Source organism: Xiphophorus couchianus, chromosome 12, assembly GCF_001444195.1.
Source record: "Xiphophorus couchianus chromosome 12, X_couchianus-1.0, whole genome shotgun sequence".
In the NCBI taxonomy this organism is placed as follows: Eukaryota; Metazoa; Chordata; class Actinopteri; order Cyprinodontiformes; family Poeciliidae; genus Xiphophorus; species Xiphophorus couchianus.
This window is the reverse complement of record NC_040239.1, coordinates 9,352,451-9,371,122: the sequence shown is the minus strand read 5'-3', so window position 1 is coordinate 9,371,122 and position 18,672 is coordinate 9,352,451. Positions and strand designations below refer to the sequence as shown.

General features: G+C 36.3%; 2 protein-coding genes and 1 long non-coding RNA gene across 3 annotated transcripts; 2 read left to right on the top strand and 1 right to left on the bottom strand.

Moving 5' to 3' along the window:
- Positions 1-1,519: 1,519 nt before the first annotated feature.
- Positions 1,520-2,826, top strand: LOC114154895 (uncharacterized). Its single transcript, XR_003597643.1, has 2 exons — positions 1,520-2,204; positions 2,608-2,826. It is a non-coding gene; the product is annotated as an uncharacterized LOC114154895 (long non-coding RNA).
- A 2,372-nt stretch (positions 2,827-5,198) lies between these two features.
- On the top strand, positions 5,199-6,089 carry LOC114154441 (trace amine-associated receptor 3-like). Its single transcript, XM_028033539.1, has one exon. It carries the CDS (start codon positions 5,199-5,201, stop codon positions 6,087-6,089), a length of 891 nt encoding a protein of 296 aa, XP_027889340.1.
- Positions 6,090-11,087: 4,998 nt separating this feature from the next.
- Positions 11,088-17,984, bottom strand: il12b2 (interleukin 12B 2). The gene is made up of 8 exons (XM_028032825.1): positions 17,854-17,984; positions 17,470-17,560; positions 17,112-17,354; positions 16,859-16,961; positions 15,586-15,776; positions 15,214-15,362; positions 15,000-15,110; positions 11,088-11,939 (listed from the first exon to the last, which is right to left on the bottom strand). Exons 1-8 carry the CDS (start codon positions 17,854-17,856, stop codon positions 11,811-11,813), a joined length of 1,020 nt encoding a protein of 339 aa, XP_027888626.1. The 5' UTR covers positions 17,857-17,984; the 3' UTR covers positions 11,088-11,810.
- Between the last annotated feature and the right edge of the window lie 688 nt (positions 17,985-18,672).

The following is an 18,672-nucleotide window of genomic DNA, read 5'->3' as shown; positions in this document are numbered from 1 at the left end:
CCCTAAGACTGATCTAAAAACGGTATCTTGTATGTACTTACGTTGTTGTATGAAAACCATTACATGTGATTAAAACAAGAAAAAACAGCAGAGTTTCTTCACGTTACTCTGAACGTCATACATTGAAAACTACTGTATATCTACTATTTTCAATCTTTACCTGCATTGGTTGTGTTTTATTTAGGCAGCATAGTCTAGTCCTACAACAACCATTCAATCCACCATAAGAATAAGGCTTTAAAACAGCTGAGACTCTCAGTTTGTGCAGCTGATTGACTTTGAGCTGCTCCCTCCCACGATGAACCGGGACATCAACTCGACTTCTCTCTCTCTCTCTGTATATATATATATATATATATATATAATGTTTCTGATTAATTGTGTGATTACTTTCTGTAACGTTGGCAACAAGCAAAGCATGAAAATGAATAAATAGCCTATGAATTACAACCAGATTGTGGAAAAAGATTTGAAGTGTCCATTCTCAAAGCGGATATGAAATGTCCTACAGGTGGAAATGGCAGAAAACAAAGAAATGTCCACATTGCATCAAAAACTTTCCAAACCCATTTATATCTCATTAAGGAACTCCAAATGGTGGATCACAACTCATAAAACTCAAACAACACGTGAGTATGCTTAAGATTATCGTCTGTGGTCTTGACTTATTATACTCTTTTATACTGTGTTTATTGTTATAACCAATAGACGTTCAAATAAGGATTTTCTTCCATGTAGTTAAATAATCTAAATATTCAATATTCTTGATCAACAAAGACTAATGCTGAGCTTTGTGTATGTGTTTTTAAGACAGTGTTTGGTGGCTGACTGACAAACAGTGAAGCTAAAGAAAACATGACAAAAGTTTAAAAAGGACTGATTCTCTTTGCAATAAAAAAAGAACCACAGCACTGCCCACAGCACAGAACAAAAGTACTGCAAGGTAAAACTACTAAACAACAAAAACGTTTATTTTTTATTTTCCAAAAAGTTCTTCAAGTAGATGTAACTCAGTAAATGTAACTAGTTACTACCCACCTCTGACTTTGGGTCACTTCCCTTTATGAAGTCAAACATTTTTTCTGTTTTCAGGGATTAACAACAAACAAGGAAGTGAAAACAGCAAGTCTTACTCAATCAAATTCACTGTCTTGTTAGAATATGACTTGTTTATAGAAATTTATAGGATTAGTTCTAGTTCTGTACACTTCACATTGTTACTTTTACCTCTTGGCACTTTATTTTTTCTCCTCATATTAATTCCACTTTGTCATGGGAAACCACCAAATCCACAGCTTCAGCACCTCGGACAGCAGCCTCACCATGAATTTAGCATTATTCTTTTCACCCAAATGTAAGAAAGCTGAATTAGAATTACATCATCAATCTAATGCATGAGTTACGGGATCCAGGTTATGGGAGGAGCAAAGACTATCATTAGCAACGTATCCAATCCATTAACAACACCATACACAGCATCCAGTCCATCAGAAAGGGGCAAGTCATTAAAACTCCCAAAGCTTCGTAGTTTTAATAAATGTTATGTTTTGGTGGCAGATCGTACTGGGTTGCTTCCACTACATTTCCATCCATAATGATCCTGCCCGGCAATTTAACTTTGGTTCCTCTGTGTGTTGACTTCACCTCTCCAGGAGATTATTTTCTCTTCATTTTCCACATCATATCGGGGATCAGCACTGTGCTCGTAGCGGGCTCTGTGTTCTGCGGCATCATTTCCACCCGGGCTCTTTTAGTGCAGCACCGCTTTATATTTATGTTGAACACCAGCATTTCTGACACACTGACTGGCTGTGGCATTTTCTATCAGTTTCTTTTCGATGTAACTGAGGATTATCCTTCCAAAAACGGGACTTTTTATATTTTGCCCTCTCTATTAGGGGTTAATATTATGACATTTTTATTCGCACAGTTTGATCGATATTTTGCTGTTTGCCATCCGTTCTTTTATGCTCGTTTTATCTCCACAAAAGTTGTTGTCTGTGTGGCTATTTATAGTTGGGTGCATGTTTACGGCCTTTTGGTCATCCAGCGCATGGTCCCATTGTCGAAAGCTTTGGACATTGCAGTTTATAGCAGAATGAGTATCTTTGTAATTATCATCACCAAAGTGTCTATGACTATTAAGCTTCTTTTCGTGGTCAGATTCCAGCTTCTCCGAGAGCCTCCAGGCCCGGAGAGAGAAAGTAAGAAAGAGTCTCTGTTGATCATAATAGTGGTGGTTGTGTTTTTCCTGCTCTTCTGGGGGCCAAGCATGTCCTATACGATTCTGTCATCACTGACAGGAAAATATGTTACTTTTTAAAACGATGCAAACAATCCAATGAAAATCCTGTCCAGGAGCAACGCGCTTTGCACTCCGTGTCTGTACCTGTGGGCCAGCCCCGCGCTCCGAGCGGCCGCGTGGAAAAGTGTGTGGAGTAAAATCTGCAAAACACGTAAATGGTTGGTTGGTCATTAGGTTTTAAAAGTTAACACTTTGGACTTGCATCCAGGAAACAGAGAAGACACAACACATCAAAACCTTTATCGGTGTAAATCGGAAGAAAAACATTTGATTCCAGTTATGTTTACACTTTTCTTTTTTAGGTCTATTAAGGTTTCGAAAGTTAAGGTTTGAGCTTTCGGACTTCCACGCTGGTTTGTAGTTTCATATTTTAAATTTCTGTCTGTTAAAATATATATTTGTATAGTTACTATTTTATTTCAATACATGTTCGGGTTTGTTTTACTTTAAAAACGTGTTTAGTACAAATAGCCTGTAAACAAAAGTGATGATACATGTTAATAAAATGATGGCAAAAATGATAATTGTCTAAAAATAATACTTGCTCTAGTGCAAAGATGAACCACAAACAGGTAAAAGGAAAGGAAAGACAGACATCAATACTTGAACTGTAGTAAATCTATACTTTCAGATTTACCCGAAAAAACAAAGTTAAATAAAAGCTCTAGAATGAATTTGCTGTGAAAGAAAGGGAAAGTTTTTTGCAGTATTTTTTATTGTTCCCTTCGTTTTCTTACCTTTAATTAAATTGTGCAACATTTGAAGGAAACTGGTTGAAGAAAGTTGCTTATTCCAAACCTGTGGTCTCTGCCGTTTCCAAGCATTTTAATGTGATGAACTCTTGTTTAGTGTTGTATGTCTTGAACTGATTGAATCTGAAGAAACAAGATATATGAAATTAACATGTTTTTAATTAATTTGACAAGAACTTTGTTAATCTGTGGGAGATCCATACACAACCACAACTACCCGTTTCCTCTTCTTCACCAGTTTGGTCACAAGTCGCTATATTCTCCTCTAAATCTGCAGCCATCATTTGTTCCAAATCAGGTCAGTCATTCACAAGCAGCACACACAAGCTGATTCCTCAAGTTTTCAGGTTTGAGGTTAAGACCACCGAGAGGCCGTTCCATCTCTTTTCAAATTCTGGACGTAGTTTCTTATAGATCTTGATCTGCAGTGGCATCTTGAATAGAGTTTGGCCATATGGGGTTACCACTCATCAGAATCTCTTCTCAGTATCTCTGAATAGAAACTGCCTCTAATGATGACAAGCCCTGTTTCTTCCAGAATAATATATGTTGTCCCCGGCGTCTCCCTTACTCCAGCAAAAGTTATTTAGCACTGAGGTCTTTGCAAGTTTTCAATGAAACTACCCTTGTACTCTGTGGCTCTACTCATAAGTGCAATGTTTTTTTCCCTACAAATGTTGCCTTTTTCAACATTAGTACATGTTTTATTTGCTACGACATTAAAAAATATTAATCCCTCTCCTTCAGGGACGACATTACATGTAAATCAGGCTGCTTTATGTTAGATGAGTTCAATGTAGGCATTTAAAAATAAAATAATTAACTAATCTAAAAACATTGTTTTTTTTATCTTAAATTTGAGTAAAGTCATGTTTTAGTATAATTCTCTCCAGGAACATCCTAAACAGTAAATATTTCTGTATTTTCTACTATTCTAACACTCACACATTTCCATTGTTTGAAACACTAATAATTCTTGGCTTTAATAGACAAAGTCCCCTTTGTATTTCTATTAAAATACAGTATATATATAAATAATTATTCAGTTAAGAAAAAAAAAGATTGTCTCCCAAACCAGTAGTGGGAAAAAACCCAAATCATATTGTCTTTGGTAATCTTACCGCCCTCTGGTGGAAGCTTTTTACTTCCACCTGCGTATTTCTCACTTCATCAACAAAACCTTTAAGATGCATTCTAAGCACAAATAAAGACCTAAAATACACAACAATTCCACAAAATAATAATAGTAATGATAATGTGTTGTTCCTTCTCTATTTTAAATGTCCCTATTTTATCCCACTCTACAGAACTTTCCTGTATGTCAAAATATTTTTATTTTGGGGGTTTCAGCTGTTGGTTAATGATTAAATCGTCAAGCCATTAGGAAAAACGGGTGTGTTTTTGTTATCAAATATAATTTAAGGCATTTCTATTGTTTTTTTATTTGTTTGTTTTTGTCTAAATAAAATTATCAGCCAAATTTCAACTAGGTTCAGACGAGCTATTTCTTGTGTTGCATTACCAGTGTTTAATTTAAATTCAAACACTTGAATTCAAGTGACATAAGCAAAATGACCAATGACATTAATCATTTTGCTTAAGGTAAAGATTCACAAAGAACCAACACTCAAACACTATGGTGGCCCATAGGGGTTAACAAAATGTAAAAGCCACAACAAAAGTCACAACACAACCAAAGTTACAACAGAGACTCAAAAGTCACAACAAAAGAACAAAAGCCACAACACAAAACCAAATGCACCACAGAACAACAAGGGTTACAACACTACAAAAGTCAAAACACAGCATCAATAAAAACAACACCACACCAAAATCCACGACAAAACTAAAGGCACACAAAACAGTAAAAGTCACAACACAACAACAAAATCCACGTTTCTACTTTTAACTTGTAAAAGTTGTTTCATTTTTCATCATGTGTAACTTTGTGTTGATCTGTTACACAACATTTCAGCAAAATGAAACAAAAATTGTGGATGTGACAAAAAACAACCACAGGGTATGAATACTTTATCAAGGCACTGTACATCAAGAAAGAATTGACTTAAACTCCGAGGAGTTCATCTCCAGTGACTTCACAGAACATAAATACCGACGTCTGTGGCTGAGCTTCATTAACGATGCTCCTGTCCAACATGACAGACTCTGCAGCAGCAGGAGTTCCTCTCTCTGTGGACTTCAGCAGTCCTGAGGACTACTTCATCTTCATCTTCCAGATTTTGTTCGCCACCACCACCGTCCTGATTGCAGGGACGGTGGTGATTGGGATCTCGGCCACCAGAGCACTCCGCCTTCAGAACCGCTTCATTTTCATGCTGAACACCAGCATCTGTGACACTCTGGTGGGCTTCTCTGTGTATTATCTGGGCCTGTTTGATGTTCAGGAGGGCTATCCATTCAGAAACGGGACATATAATGTGTTGCCATCACTTTTAGGGGTCAACATTCTGACCTTTCTGTTTGCTCAGTTTGACAGGTATTTTGCTGTATGCTATCCATTTGTCTACAGCCGCTTCATAACAAGGCAGGTTGTGATAGGAATAAATGTCTACTGCTGGATTTACAACGCCACTCACCTGCTGGCCAGGAACCTGCTGCCAGTCTCCAAAGCTATACAGCTGTATGTGTTCAGTATAGTCTTCTTTCAGCTGATAGTGCTCACCAAAGTGGCCATGACAATCAAACTTTATGTTGTAGCAAAGTATCAGCTGGAGAGGGAACCCCCAGGTCCAGAGAGAGAGAGCAAGAGGGAGTCGCTGAAGATTATTATTTTTGTTGTGATAAGCTTCCTGGTATTGTGGTGCCCCTCTTTTGTGAATATTGCCATAAAGTTCTTTACAGGAGGGGGGCTGACGTTCAGAAACGAAGCCACGAACCTTTTTGCGATCCTGGCTCGTTTTAATGCTGTGTGCACTCCGTCCGTTTACATGTGGGGGAGCCCGGCTCTGCGGGAGGCCACAGTGAGGACGGTGTGGGGACGGCTGTGTCCCAGGTGCAGCAGGAGAAAGTAAGTGCATCTTGGGAAAAAAAGTGCAGTCACTATTCAGTTCAATTGAATGTTATTCATTTTTGTAAGGCATCAGGAAAGATAAAAGTCTCCCTATAAGTTGCTTTCTAAACAGGTGTGATTCATATGGACAATTGATGAGAAATTATCCAATGACTATCAAGTAAAGGCAGTTTAAACTCAAAAGCTCTTTTTTATGTCCAGATGTGGCTCTTGTCTGAAGGCAGATCCCAATAAGGCGCCAAGATGAACAGAAATACATTCCTCCATTTTTGTTATTTTGTGGAGATACTTTAAACAGTACTGCGTTAATGTATATAAGATGCATTTGTTTTCTATTTTTCGGTTTAATTCATAATCTTTGTCAATTCAGTACAGTAATACTGATTCAATTGAACAAAACTGGTCTTAAAAAGTATAGTATCACTGCCTGCATATTCTCCCTTGTGGTGCTTTAATTAGAAAAAGAGTATATTTTTAAAAGTAATTGAAACTATTGAATCTCTTTCAAAAGGCTCTGATTTGACTGCTTTTGTAAAATTGTAAATCTCTCTCAAATTTCCAAATGTAGTTTTTTGGTTCAAATTTCTGGGGTGCTAAATTTTCTTATTTTCTAGCCCTATAATCTTCAAGAAACCTGTTCCTCTGCTGCATGCCAAGTTTTAGGTAATATGGCTTTAATAATGATGTTGCTAGAAAAAAAAAATCTTGTATGTAATTCTAAATTAGCACTTTATTTATGGATGCACCTCGATGAGTCACAATAATCCTGAAACAGTGATGACTTACCCTGTCACATTCTAAGCCTCGACCCCTTCTGTGTGATAAAGGTTGATCCCAAATTCAGAGAAACATGTTTACATCTCCCCAAAGTTCCTGTTAAGATGTATTCTCTTATGTCTTCTTGGAAGTATGATGCTCCTCTGCCTCCATGTTCCTCATTTTTCAATTAAAAAAATGATAAATCATCAAATTCCAAGTTATTTTTCTCAGTCTTAGTTAAATATTAGTTTCCTAAATTAGACCCCAATATTATTTTTTACCACGTTGAGAATTTGTCTGAACTTTGAACAACGTTCTAAAATTCACACATTCCTTGCTTTCATTTTTTTTTATCTATTTTGTTTTCTTGTACTTCTTAATTATCTGGGTTTTTGTTTGTTTGTTTGTTTTACTCACGCAATCTAATAAAATACAGTTTCATCTTTTCAGAGACTAAAATGTTTCCAATGAGACGTGCAGGATTAAATCCCTCCAACTGGATTTCATGACGGAAGAAACTCAGTTCAGCTCTTATTGCAGCAACAGGAAAAAATGTTTCCTTTCCTTCCTCATCAGTTTCAGCCACATCCCCGTGCCTCAGTGTAAAACTAAAGAAAACCTACTAATAACCACGGGACACTGAGCAATGACAATCATCACTAACTGGTGCGTGCGCATAGCTGCGCTTCCTTGGTGCATATAGTGCGCAAATAACCCCGTAATTTAAGGGAGGTTTTCATGCTGTCAAATTTTTCCGAAACCTGACAACCTACAGAAACAAACAGTTTTATGTTTTGTTTTCTAAAGTAAAAATATGCAACTCAAATTATATCTCAGTGGTTTAGGCTAGTAATAAATTTGCTTTCCAAATGCGTGCAATCAAGATCCAGTGTTGTTAAAAAAAACAAAAAACATCCATGTGAGTGCAGCTAACGAAATAAAGAACAAATCCTAACTGTCTGTGGCGTGTTGCTCGAATGAATAATTTTTTTTGCAAAGACGAAGTAGCTGGTTTCACTTCCGGTTTTGGGTTTTAACAAATACTTAAAAGTATGACAAAGGGATTATTTTTTAATTGTTATGTCTGTAGGAGAGGGGAAAAAACAAGGGAAAACATTTCAAATGTGTGAATAAGTCTCTCTACTCGTGCTGTTTCAATTCTGCTACAGAATAGAAATAACACAGAATGAAAAAAACAGGAAGAGAAATATACAATAGAATCTCATCTGTATCACACAAACGCTGCACATAGTATAGACAGCACACAGGACACACTACAGGTGAATAAGATGAACAGCATATAACTTCAGATCAGTGATGTCATATAATAAGAAATAAAAGTAAACAAAAACAAAACTGAATACTTTCATTAAAAAGACAAAGAACAAAAAATATGGTTTCAACCCATGAACAAATGACATTCAATAAAATAGTTGAATTATATGTTTGTCTTCATCATTTCTTATGAAATGAAATTGAATATTGTGATCTTATTGTAAAGATCAAACAATGTGTTGAAGAATTGTGGAGTAGAACAAAAATTATACACAGTTTAAATTTTTATTTATCAAATAAAAGACTGAAAAGGCTGGTGTGCATATTGTAAAGCTACTATCCTCATCACCAGCTCTGCACATCTAGAAATTGGGATCCGTAGTCAAAATCACTCAGTCTCAGAGAGATTTGATAAAGATCACATTAGTTACATTCATGTTTCTGTCCACTTTGATCAGCAATCCCTTCTCCTGCTAAAGTTTCAAGGTAAAGGGGTTTAGAGCAGCGTTTCCCAATTCCAGTCCTCAGGCCCCCCTGCTCTGCATGTTTTAGATGTGCCTCTATTCCAGAGCAGCTGATTCAAATGATTGCATGACCATCAAGTGCTGCAGAAACCTGTTAATCACCCATATATTCAATCCAGGTGTGTAGCAGAAGGGAAACACCTAAAACATGCAGGGCAGGGGGGCCTGAGGACCGGAATTGGGAAACGCTGGTTTAGAGTAAATGTGGCTATTGCCACACTTTGAAAAATAAATGAATAAATAAATGAAGTAATTATTTTTCTTTTCCACTTCAATATTATATGCCACTAAGTGTAAGTGGCATATAATTTCATAATTATAATTTCAATCACATAAAAAGGCAATAAAATACCTTTATTGTTTGGTTACATGACTAAAAGTTAGAAAGTTTTGAAAGTTTTGCAAAAGTGTGAGGAGAGAATTGACTTAAACTCCGAGGAGTTAATCTCCAGTGACTTCAAAGAACATAAATACCGACGTCTGTGGCTGAGCTTCATTAACGATGCTCCTGTCCAACATGACAGACTCTGCAGCAGCAGGAGTTCCTCTCTCTGTGGACTTCAGCAGTCCTGAGGACTACTTCATCTTCATCTTTCAGATTTTGTTCGCCACCACCACCGTCCTGATTGCAGGGACGGTGGTGATTGGGATCTCGGCCACCAGAGCGCTCCGCCTTCAGAACCGCTTCATTTTCATGCTGAACACCAGCATCTGTGACACTCTGGTGGGCTTCTCTGTGTATTATCTGGGCCTGTTTGATGTTCATGACGGGTATCCATTCAGAAATGGGACATACAGTGTGTTACGAGATCTGCTAGGGGTCAACATTCTGACCTTTCTGTTTGCTCAGTTTGACAGGTATTTTGCTGTATGCTATCCATTTGTCTACAGCCGCTTCATAACAAGGCAGGTTGTGATAGGAATAAATGTCTACTGCTGGATTTACAACGCCACTCACCTGCTGGCCAGGAACCTGCTGCCAGTCTCCAAAGCTATACAGCTGTATGTGTTCAGTATAGTCTTCTTTCAGCTGATAGTGCTCACCAAAGTGGCCATGACAATCAAACTTTATGTTGTAGCAAAGTATCAGCTGGAGAGGGAGCCCCCAGGTCCAGAGAGAGAGAGCAAGAGGGAGTCGCTGAAGATCATTATTTTTGTTGTGATAAGCTTCCTGGTATTGTGGTGCCCCTCTTTTGTGAATATTGCCATAAAGTTCTTTACAGGAGGGGGGCTGACGTTCAGAAACGAAGCCACGAACCTTTTTGCGATCCTGGCTCGTTTAAATGCTGTTTCCACTCCATCCGTTTACATGTGGGGGAGCCCGGCTCTGCGGGAGGCCACGGTGAGGACGGTGTGGGGACGGCTGTGTCCCAGGTGCAGCAGGAGGTAAGTGCGTCACAGAAGAAGAAGGGAAAAAAAAGATAAATTACAGAAAATGTGACTTAGAGATCTTTTACAATCATGTCAAGTATAAAATCGATGTGATTTAAATTAAATCTAAAATTGATCCCTTTTTCCAGAGTTGGCTCATGTCCGAAAACAGATCCCAGAAAGGGGCTGAGATAATCAGATCAAACTCTGCAGCAAAATTTTAGATGAGCAATTTAGCATCACTACCTAAAAGTATATGACTAAATGCGATTATTCCTGTTTTGTTATTTTTATATTCCAGCGAATCATATTGTAGAATTACTTCACGCAGATTATGTTTTCAGGCCTTTACTTCTATTAATTATGATGGATTTTTTTTATCTTAAGTTGATAAAAATCATGACATATGAGACATATTACATCAGACAAATAAAAAACACTACTAACACTGAAATGCTGACTTAATTAAATGTATGTTTATCTCCTGCTTGACTGTTATTGTCAATACTCTGACAAACGAGCCTCATGACTTACTGAAAATATATAATAAAGAAAAAGTAGGGTTATATGATTACTAATATTTTTACATGTATTTAGGATTTTTTTCAACTGATTTCTGTCAAAGGATATTTTAAAGAAAATGTTATTCCATTTGTTATGGAGTATGATAAGTAACTTCTTTTAACAAGAAAAAACACATGGGTAATTGAATTCATATTTATTGCCATCAAACTATCAAAACCATTCAAATAAATTGACTGTGGCAATTGTATGAACATTATGTACAAAGTTGACTGAAAAAAAAAAGATTTATTTTTCATAAATCATTAAAATAATGGAGGAAAGGAAATCTGAAAGGGGAGAATTTCAATAAAAATGAATAAATATTACACAGGGAATCGTTTAAAATAAAAGAAAACCTTTGAAAAGCTGCAAGAAATAAGAAAGCATGTGTCCTGGAAAATCTCTCTTTACAGTGTTTAGACGTATTAAAGTTATAGAAGGTCATTCTCTCAAGCTGTTTGTCTGTTTCATACAATATTTTCATATGCAGTTTAAGTACATACAGCTTGATGTTTTGAAGCTTTTATTTCTGCTGATTATGAACAATTTAAATTTACAGCTATAATGAAACACAACAGTTAACATCAGAATATCCAAACATTAACAGCAGAATATCAAACATGTTTAAAAGGAAAACCTAATGTAGGTTTTATACATGTTTCAAAGTTGTAATTTTCTGGCCAATAATCCACGTTGGAGCAAATATTTTCTAATTTATTGGATGACTCAACAGACACATTCAATACATTAGAGGATTTAATGCAATGATTTTATAGCGATGTTGTCATGTGCCACAGCTGCAGGGAGAGACAAGGTGAGGAAAAACCCACAACTGCAATCCTGTGGGTGGAATTTGTTTGTTTGTACAATACTAGAGTTTCCCAGCTTCAGGCAAACCACAAACTGTCAAAAAAATCCCCATTGTGTGCATACTGGCCACTGACCTGGCAGTGACTTCACACATACTGCTAATGTTTTATTCCTTTCCTTGTTTTTCTGCTTCAACCTCCTAAATGTCTGGCAGCCACTCTCCATGCATTTTTGTATTCTGAAACCAGATAACTCCAACACAGCTCAATGACTTAATTAGTTCTTCACTCATGTAAATGCATCAAATGAAAAACTGTTTTTGTTTTTTTTTTTAATTAAAAACTTAAATTGATCTTTGTTGTGTGCCAACACTTTCCCTCTCATTTCAAATGTGTACATTTCTGTCAAAAACACCTTAATTATAGAAGATGTTGACTTTGCTTAGCATGTTTAGTTCTTCTTTTCTCCATTTTCCTCTTGCAGCGTTCCAAACACTGGGGTGACAGCTCAGATGTCTGTTTCTTTTTACATTGGCATGAATTCCTCCCCTGCAATAAAGGAAAGACATATTAGATATTGACATGATAGTGTGAAAACTGGAAATGCGTTGGTCCAAATTCATAGAAACTCTAAACTGGAAGACCATGTGATGACAAAGATTGTGAATGACTCATAAAACAAATGTTAAGCATCATTGGACAACATTTGGAGCCAAGCTGGATCATTTTCACAAGGTGGGGGATTTCTTATTGCACATTCTTTGTGCTTATTTTCTTAGAATTTTAGCATGATCTATTAACCAAAAATAATCAGATGAATTTCTTTTGTGATGAGTGTAATGCTGAAAAAAAAGATCACCACAATATCATGTGAGAGTAAAAAAATCCTAGATGTTTACTGCCTATCTCTCTGTGGCAGTTTTAATTACACTGAAAAGGTCACAAGAATAAATTTAACTGATTAAAATAAGGCAAAAATATTAGACATTTACCAATAGTTTGCCTTATTTTTTAAAAGGAAAAGGACATGTTTTTTTATCTCTTCCCAAAGTCACTTTATGACTTCATTCCACTAAAATTATAAAGTGACTTTAATGGAATAAAGTGGCATTGTCATACATGTAAATACCTCTTTATATTTTAGCATTTCCACAGGTCTTTTAAAAGTATTCTTTCCTCTTTAATGTTTTTGGATTTGTTACATTGCAAGAATAAATGTAGTTTATATGTCAGACCAACACAAAAGAGTGAACAATTGTGAAGCGAAGGAAAGGCAATATGTGGATTACAAAACATTTCTCTTTATAAATAAAGCTGATGGGCGAAGGCATTGGAGATTTGTTACAGAACATTAGTGGAAAACAACATTATGAAGATTACGGAACATAAAGGAGAGGATAAATCGAAGAAACACTTAAGAAACTGAAACTCCAGAGGAGCAGCAGAGGTCAATGGCTGAGAAAGGAAAATGTAACTGGGGAAGTCTCTAAGTCAGATTTTCATGGAGGAATTGTATTGTTACAGAAAACTCCAAGAAGTCTTATTTCTATTAACTGGTGTGGAAAAAGATACTCTGATCTGGGTGGACAGAAATTAATCTCTCTGGCCTGTTAGAAAAATGTTGTTTGCTACAAAAACACATTAAACTGAACTCAACATCCCTGCCATGAAAGCACTGCAGTGGGATCATTATGATATGTAGATGCATTTTATTGATGGAATCATGGAAAAATGAATCTATTTCTTTGGTTCACTGTAAATGTTGATACTTGTAAAGGGTGCTACTATCTTGCCAGGTTCCCCTTGAAAAATTATTGTAGATCTCAACTTTTATCAGGTTAAATAACAGTCTTTGTTATTATTATTATTATTATTATTATTATTATTATTATTAGTATTAGTATTGCCATTATTACTACCAGTAGTATTAGTAAGTTCCAGGGCAGTGTTGAAAATCTGTGAGTCTGTAAAAGATTTGAGACTGCGTTGGAGGTTTACCTTCCAGTCCTAAAGAATGACTGGAGCTTTAATGGAATAGTTTTAATAAAATCATTATAATATGCTAGAATGGCCTAATCAAATTCCATACCTAAATAAAACTTAAAAAGTGTGTTAAGATATGAAATGTGAAGTTTGCAGAAATTCTCCATTCATTCTGGCTCAGCTTGAACTTATTTGTAGCAAAGAATAAGCAAAAAATTTCAGTCTCTAGATTGACAAAGCTAGAAGAGACATACATGAAGACTCAAAGCAGTAACTGTAACAAAAATATTGACTCGGGAGAGCTGAATACAGATGCATGCCACACTTTTCAGATTTTGATTTGTAAAAGATTTTGTGTTGGTTTATCTCATAACATCAAGGTTGTCATGTGACAATATATGGAGACGTTAAAGAGGTATGAAAAGGTTCACAAGGAACTGTACTAATGATTAGTGACTAAATTGGTAGTGTCTATTTTTTGTGGGTTTTATAAAGTGTGCTTCCTTTTTATATATTGGCAAAAAGTATTAGATTAATTAGCACTTTCAAACTAGTTTCTCGTCCGTACAGCAAAGGCGTGATGATTCTAAACCCTTATAAAGACATTTGAATTGACAGCGTTCACCCAGGATCACTTTAAAAGGGAATTTATCTGTGTTGTTGAGCTCCTACATGCATTACACAGGCAACACATAAATGAAGAAGGAACATGTAAAGGAAGGAAGCCGAAAGCTCCTTTAATACTCGCTTGTTCTGATCTACATAAAACCACAGAAGTCCACAGAAACACCAACATACGAACAAAAATAAACATACATTGTGATGTCAGACATTGAAGCATACTCCTTAGCTTAGAGTTCCCCCTTCGATCACAGTTAACCCCCGCAATGACGTATCAGACTTGACATTAGAAATAAGTGTTCTGTAAACTTTTAAATGAATAAATACTCATAAATAAATATTTTTATAACACAAATAAATATAAAAAATAAGATTAAATATATAAAAAATATATAAACATTTTGTCTATAGCATATAAAAAACTGCATGTTTTGAGCAGAAGTGTGGACCAGGATTGTAACAGAGTTTGATTTTGGGCCCCTCTTTGGGTCAAGGAAAAAATACACAACTAATACATTTAATTTGGTGAAATAAAGTGGAGGGGGCCAAGCTTAACTGGCTGAAACCAAAAGCAATCACAGATAATAGGTTATTATTGGCTAAGATGTATTTGTGAACAAACCAAAATCAAACATAAGGATAGCATTTAACTCATAGTGTCAAGGTTGTAACAACAATAAATATTGTTTTTTGTATTTTTACTAAATAAATCTGCAAGTCCCTTAAGATATTAAATTCCAATTTTAAATTATTTTGTCTGTTATTTTATGCTGAAACTGTCAAATCAAACTTAATAGCACTCTCTTTTTCAGTATAAACGTTTTACGGTCTGTGTTAAAATTCAATCATCGATGGGCCCACGATGGTTTGTGGGTAGGCAGAAGGTTACATCATCAAAGCCCCTCCTAATAAGTACGAGAAGACACTGCAGACATGCGGAACATGTGAGAGCATACAAAGAGTTGAAGCTGAAAGAAGTGTGATCAAAAAACTTCAGTGGGTTACATTTTTCCACGGAGTCCACTGACTCCAAGGTGAGGACACCAGCGGATCTCTGGAGCGGGCCCTGAACATGCTGATCTTCTTCGGTATCAGAGAAGACAAAGAGCTTATGGTCTGAAGTCAAACAGAAACCGCAGTCAGTCAACAAAATACGACAGAAAGAACATGAAACAACCCTGAAACCCAAGGCTGTGGTTCAGCGTCTGGTCATTTTTACCTTTCCATTGTCTCTGAGCACGTATTCAATCTCGTGCTCCAGACTGAAGAAGCTGTGAGGAGTCGACCAGCTGGACGGCGGCTCGATGCTGACATTCAGCTTCGACTGCAGCACCTCAAAGCTGACAATCCGGGGACTGTCAGGTACAACTGCAGAGGTGCAAAACAAAAGCATAAAAATGGGGAAAAACATTTGCAATATTTCTGAGTGAAATATAGGATAAGTTTTAATCCAGTATTTAATACTTGATTTCTTGTCCTTTGTCAAATGAAATTAACTTTTTTTCTAATAGTTTTTTTAAAGATTGTTGTGAAATTGCTGGTAATCTTCCACGGAGTTGTTTCAGTTTTTCCTTATTTTCATCCAACTTACCAATGTCTCTAAGATAAAACAGTTTGGTTCTCCTGAGGAGGACGAAGTCGTTGATGGCCTCAGCGGTGACCTCCAGCATGGTGCTTTCCTCACCAAATGGTGAGAGGGTGTGGGTCAGCTCAAACTGGAATCCCTCGCTGTTGGGCTGGCCACTGCTGCTCACCCAGTGACATGTTGGCAGACCTTTAGTGCTGTAGAGGCAAACAACCCCACAGACGTCACATGTCAATACCACATTATTAAATCAATAAATGATGTTCTACAGCTAAAGCGCCCTTCAAAGTTGCAGGACAAAGATGTGCATAAAAGTCTGAAAATAAATTATGGAGGCTTGGCATCCACAAAATGCTTCTGTTCTCTGACAGTCAGTTTTAAAGATTTTTCATGTCCCTTCTTCAGTGTCAATGGTCAAAGGAAAGACATGGTTATTTGTCCAAACTAGTTAGTCACAGTTTAAACCATTCTTAATGTTTTAATTCTAATCTTAGTGGAGATATGGGCAAGGTCAGGTCTGTCACTATTGTCCTCAAGATATTTATAAAGCTCTATCTACATTTGTCTGTCTTAAGTGGCATGTTTCTCTTGTGTTTCCCATTTCAAAATTGGCTAAGCAAAAAATCCTTTGTACCATGTTTTATTTATGTCATGGATTACTAATTAAATGCTCTTCGACATTCCAATCAACCTCAAAAGTAAAATATAAATTATACATTTTGGTTATTTTAAGCTTTTTAATAACTGTAGATGGTACCGATGTAAAAGTTTAGGGTAAGTAGTTATTTTTTCATATCTCAATCTCCATTAATTCATCCCCTTTTTCTGACTTATGAAGATCAATATGCATATGCTTTACTTAAATGGTATGTCCTCTTGTTTTTAATATTAAGAGCAGCTAAAAGAAATGAGCCTGTGTGCCATTCGATGTTTTTTATGACCAGGGCATCATGAAGTCATAGATTACTTCAGTGGTTTAACTCAGGCTCCTACACATCCTGACAGCTCAGAAAAGCCATTTTATTCATTTTTACCTGTTTTATAGAATTTTCTATTGTGTCAGTAATTGTGGCACCTCCCACACTATGTGGTAAGATTGAGGGTTATATATATATATATATTTTTTTTTAGTGTAAGATTATGTCATAACAACAAAAAGAAAAAAAATTAATCAATTTATGTCTTTTTACACATCTTTACCAGAAATGACAGAATTGACAGTAACAGCTGCCTCTTTTCAGGCACTAGACGAGGTCTCCTTAATTGAATTAATCTTTACCAGTCAGGGCCGACTCCAAGGCGCACAGCTTCATGTCTGTCTTCAGTCCATCTGCAGCTGAAGTTACAATCATAGGACTTTGCACGGCATGTGAACAAAGAATCTGCAATAATAAATAGAGTGAATAGAGCAAGAGTGAATGGAAGTGCAACTAAAAATAGAACACCAGATTGTCACATGCATCAGCTTTCTGTGACTAACTCAGCCAGTTTCAGTTGAACGGACTGCAGATGGATAAAGAGATGAGACTCACCTATATCCTCTCCTTCCTCAGTCTTCTGCAGCAGATAGGTCGACGATAATTTTGTTTCACCTCTCCAGCAGCTGTATTCCCCCAGCAGGGGTCCTTCCACATCCCTCACAATTAGAATATGGCCATGCTTGCTCATGTAGTCTTCAAAACCGGATTCGTCGTTGTTCAACTTCCATGTCACAGGTCCAGTGGTGGTTGTAAGGCAGGTAAGGCTGACAGAATCACCTGGTTTTGCCACCACAACTACACAGATTCAGAGAGACGAACAAAGAGATGCGCTAAATTTAGACAAACTGAATCACTTTCGCGTGAGGCACAAATGAAAATTGAAAAATGTGTGTGTGCTGAAAGAACCTACAGTTTTCTGGAAAGTGGTCGAGTTTAGCCTCTTGATAAGCTGCTGTTGTGCTGATGAGCAGAAAGGCAGTGATCCACGACAATAAGGTCATCTAGATTGTTTGACAGTGAGAGAGTCAGAGGGGAAGTTTGAAAGAAAAATGTTATTTCATCTTCCTCTTAGCTAGTTATAGATTTTATAACTGCGGTCATAAATTAAACATTTCCAATCTTTGTGTCTTTGTTAAACAAAGATTTAGGTAGGTCATTGACTTGTAATTACAAATGTTTTTTTTAATAATGATGCCAACAAAAGTTAAATAGTTATTTTGATAGTTGAAGCATTCTAAAGTTAAAATTAGCTCAGAAAAGTAATTATTTTTCTTTTATTCTAGTTATTTCTTACCATTAGATGAATTTACTTTGAAGTCAGGCGGAAAGGACAAGTGAACCTGGTGATGTATGCTCTAACTACTCACAGTGTATGATTTTTATAGTGTGGCATCATCAGCTCACTCCACACCTCTTTTTAACACTTTTTTTTTGAGGTGCCACAGAAACTGACCCGCAGTGAGCTAATAAAAGCCTACAGACAGTTCATTTCCTCCGTTCTGTTTTGCATTTCAGATGTGCAGAAAGATATTATCTGAGTTTCGACTAAGGCACAAAAAAAAGAAAAAAAACACATGCAGATAAGCAACGTGGGTGTCTAAATGAGGCGGGGGTTTTGCCACTGACTATTAAGGTAAAAAACTGAACTTTTCAGATGGACTCTAATTTGAATATTAAGCCCACACTCAGAAAAATACCTAATTCTACATCAAGAAGAAAACGTTAATTTCTTTATTATGGCAACTTATGTAATTTCCTCTTTGTTAGTCATAGATTTTGTAGCTAAGGTCATAAATTAAACATTTCTAATCTTTGTGTCTTTGTTAAAGTAAATAATCCCTTTCATAGCATCTTCAAAGAACACATATTTAGCATTACAGTGTAGTAAGAAAGAATACACTTCCTCACAATTTAGTTTATTTTCACAGATAAAGCCACTGTTTTGTTTTTTGCCTTGTAAAATGAATGAATCACTGAAATAAAATATGTCTGACAGAATGAAGCAGGATAAAAGATCTCAGACAACACATCGTGCCCAAAGCAGATTCAAGAACATGAGAAACAAAGTCAATGAGATACTATGTCATTGTTGAAAGACTTACAAAGCTATTTT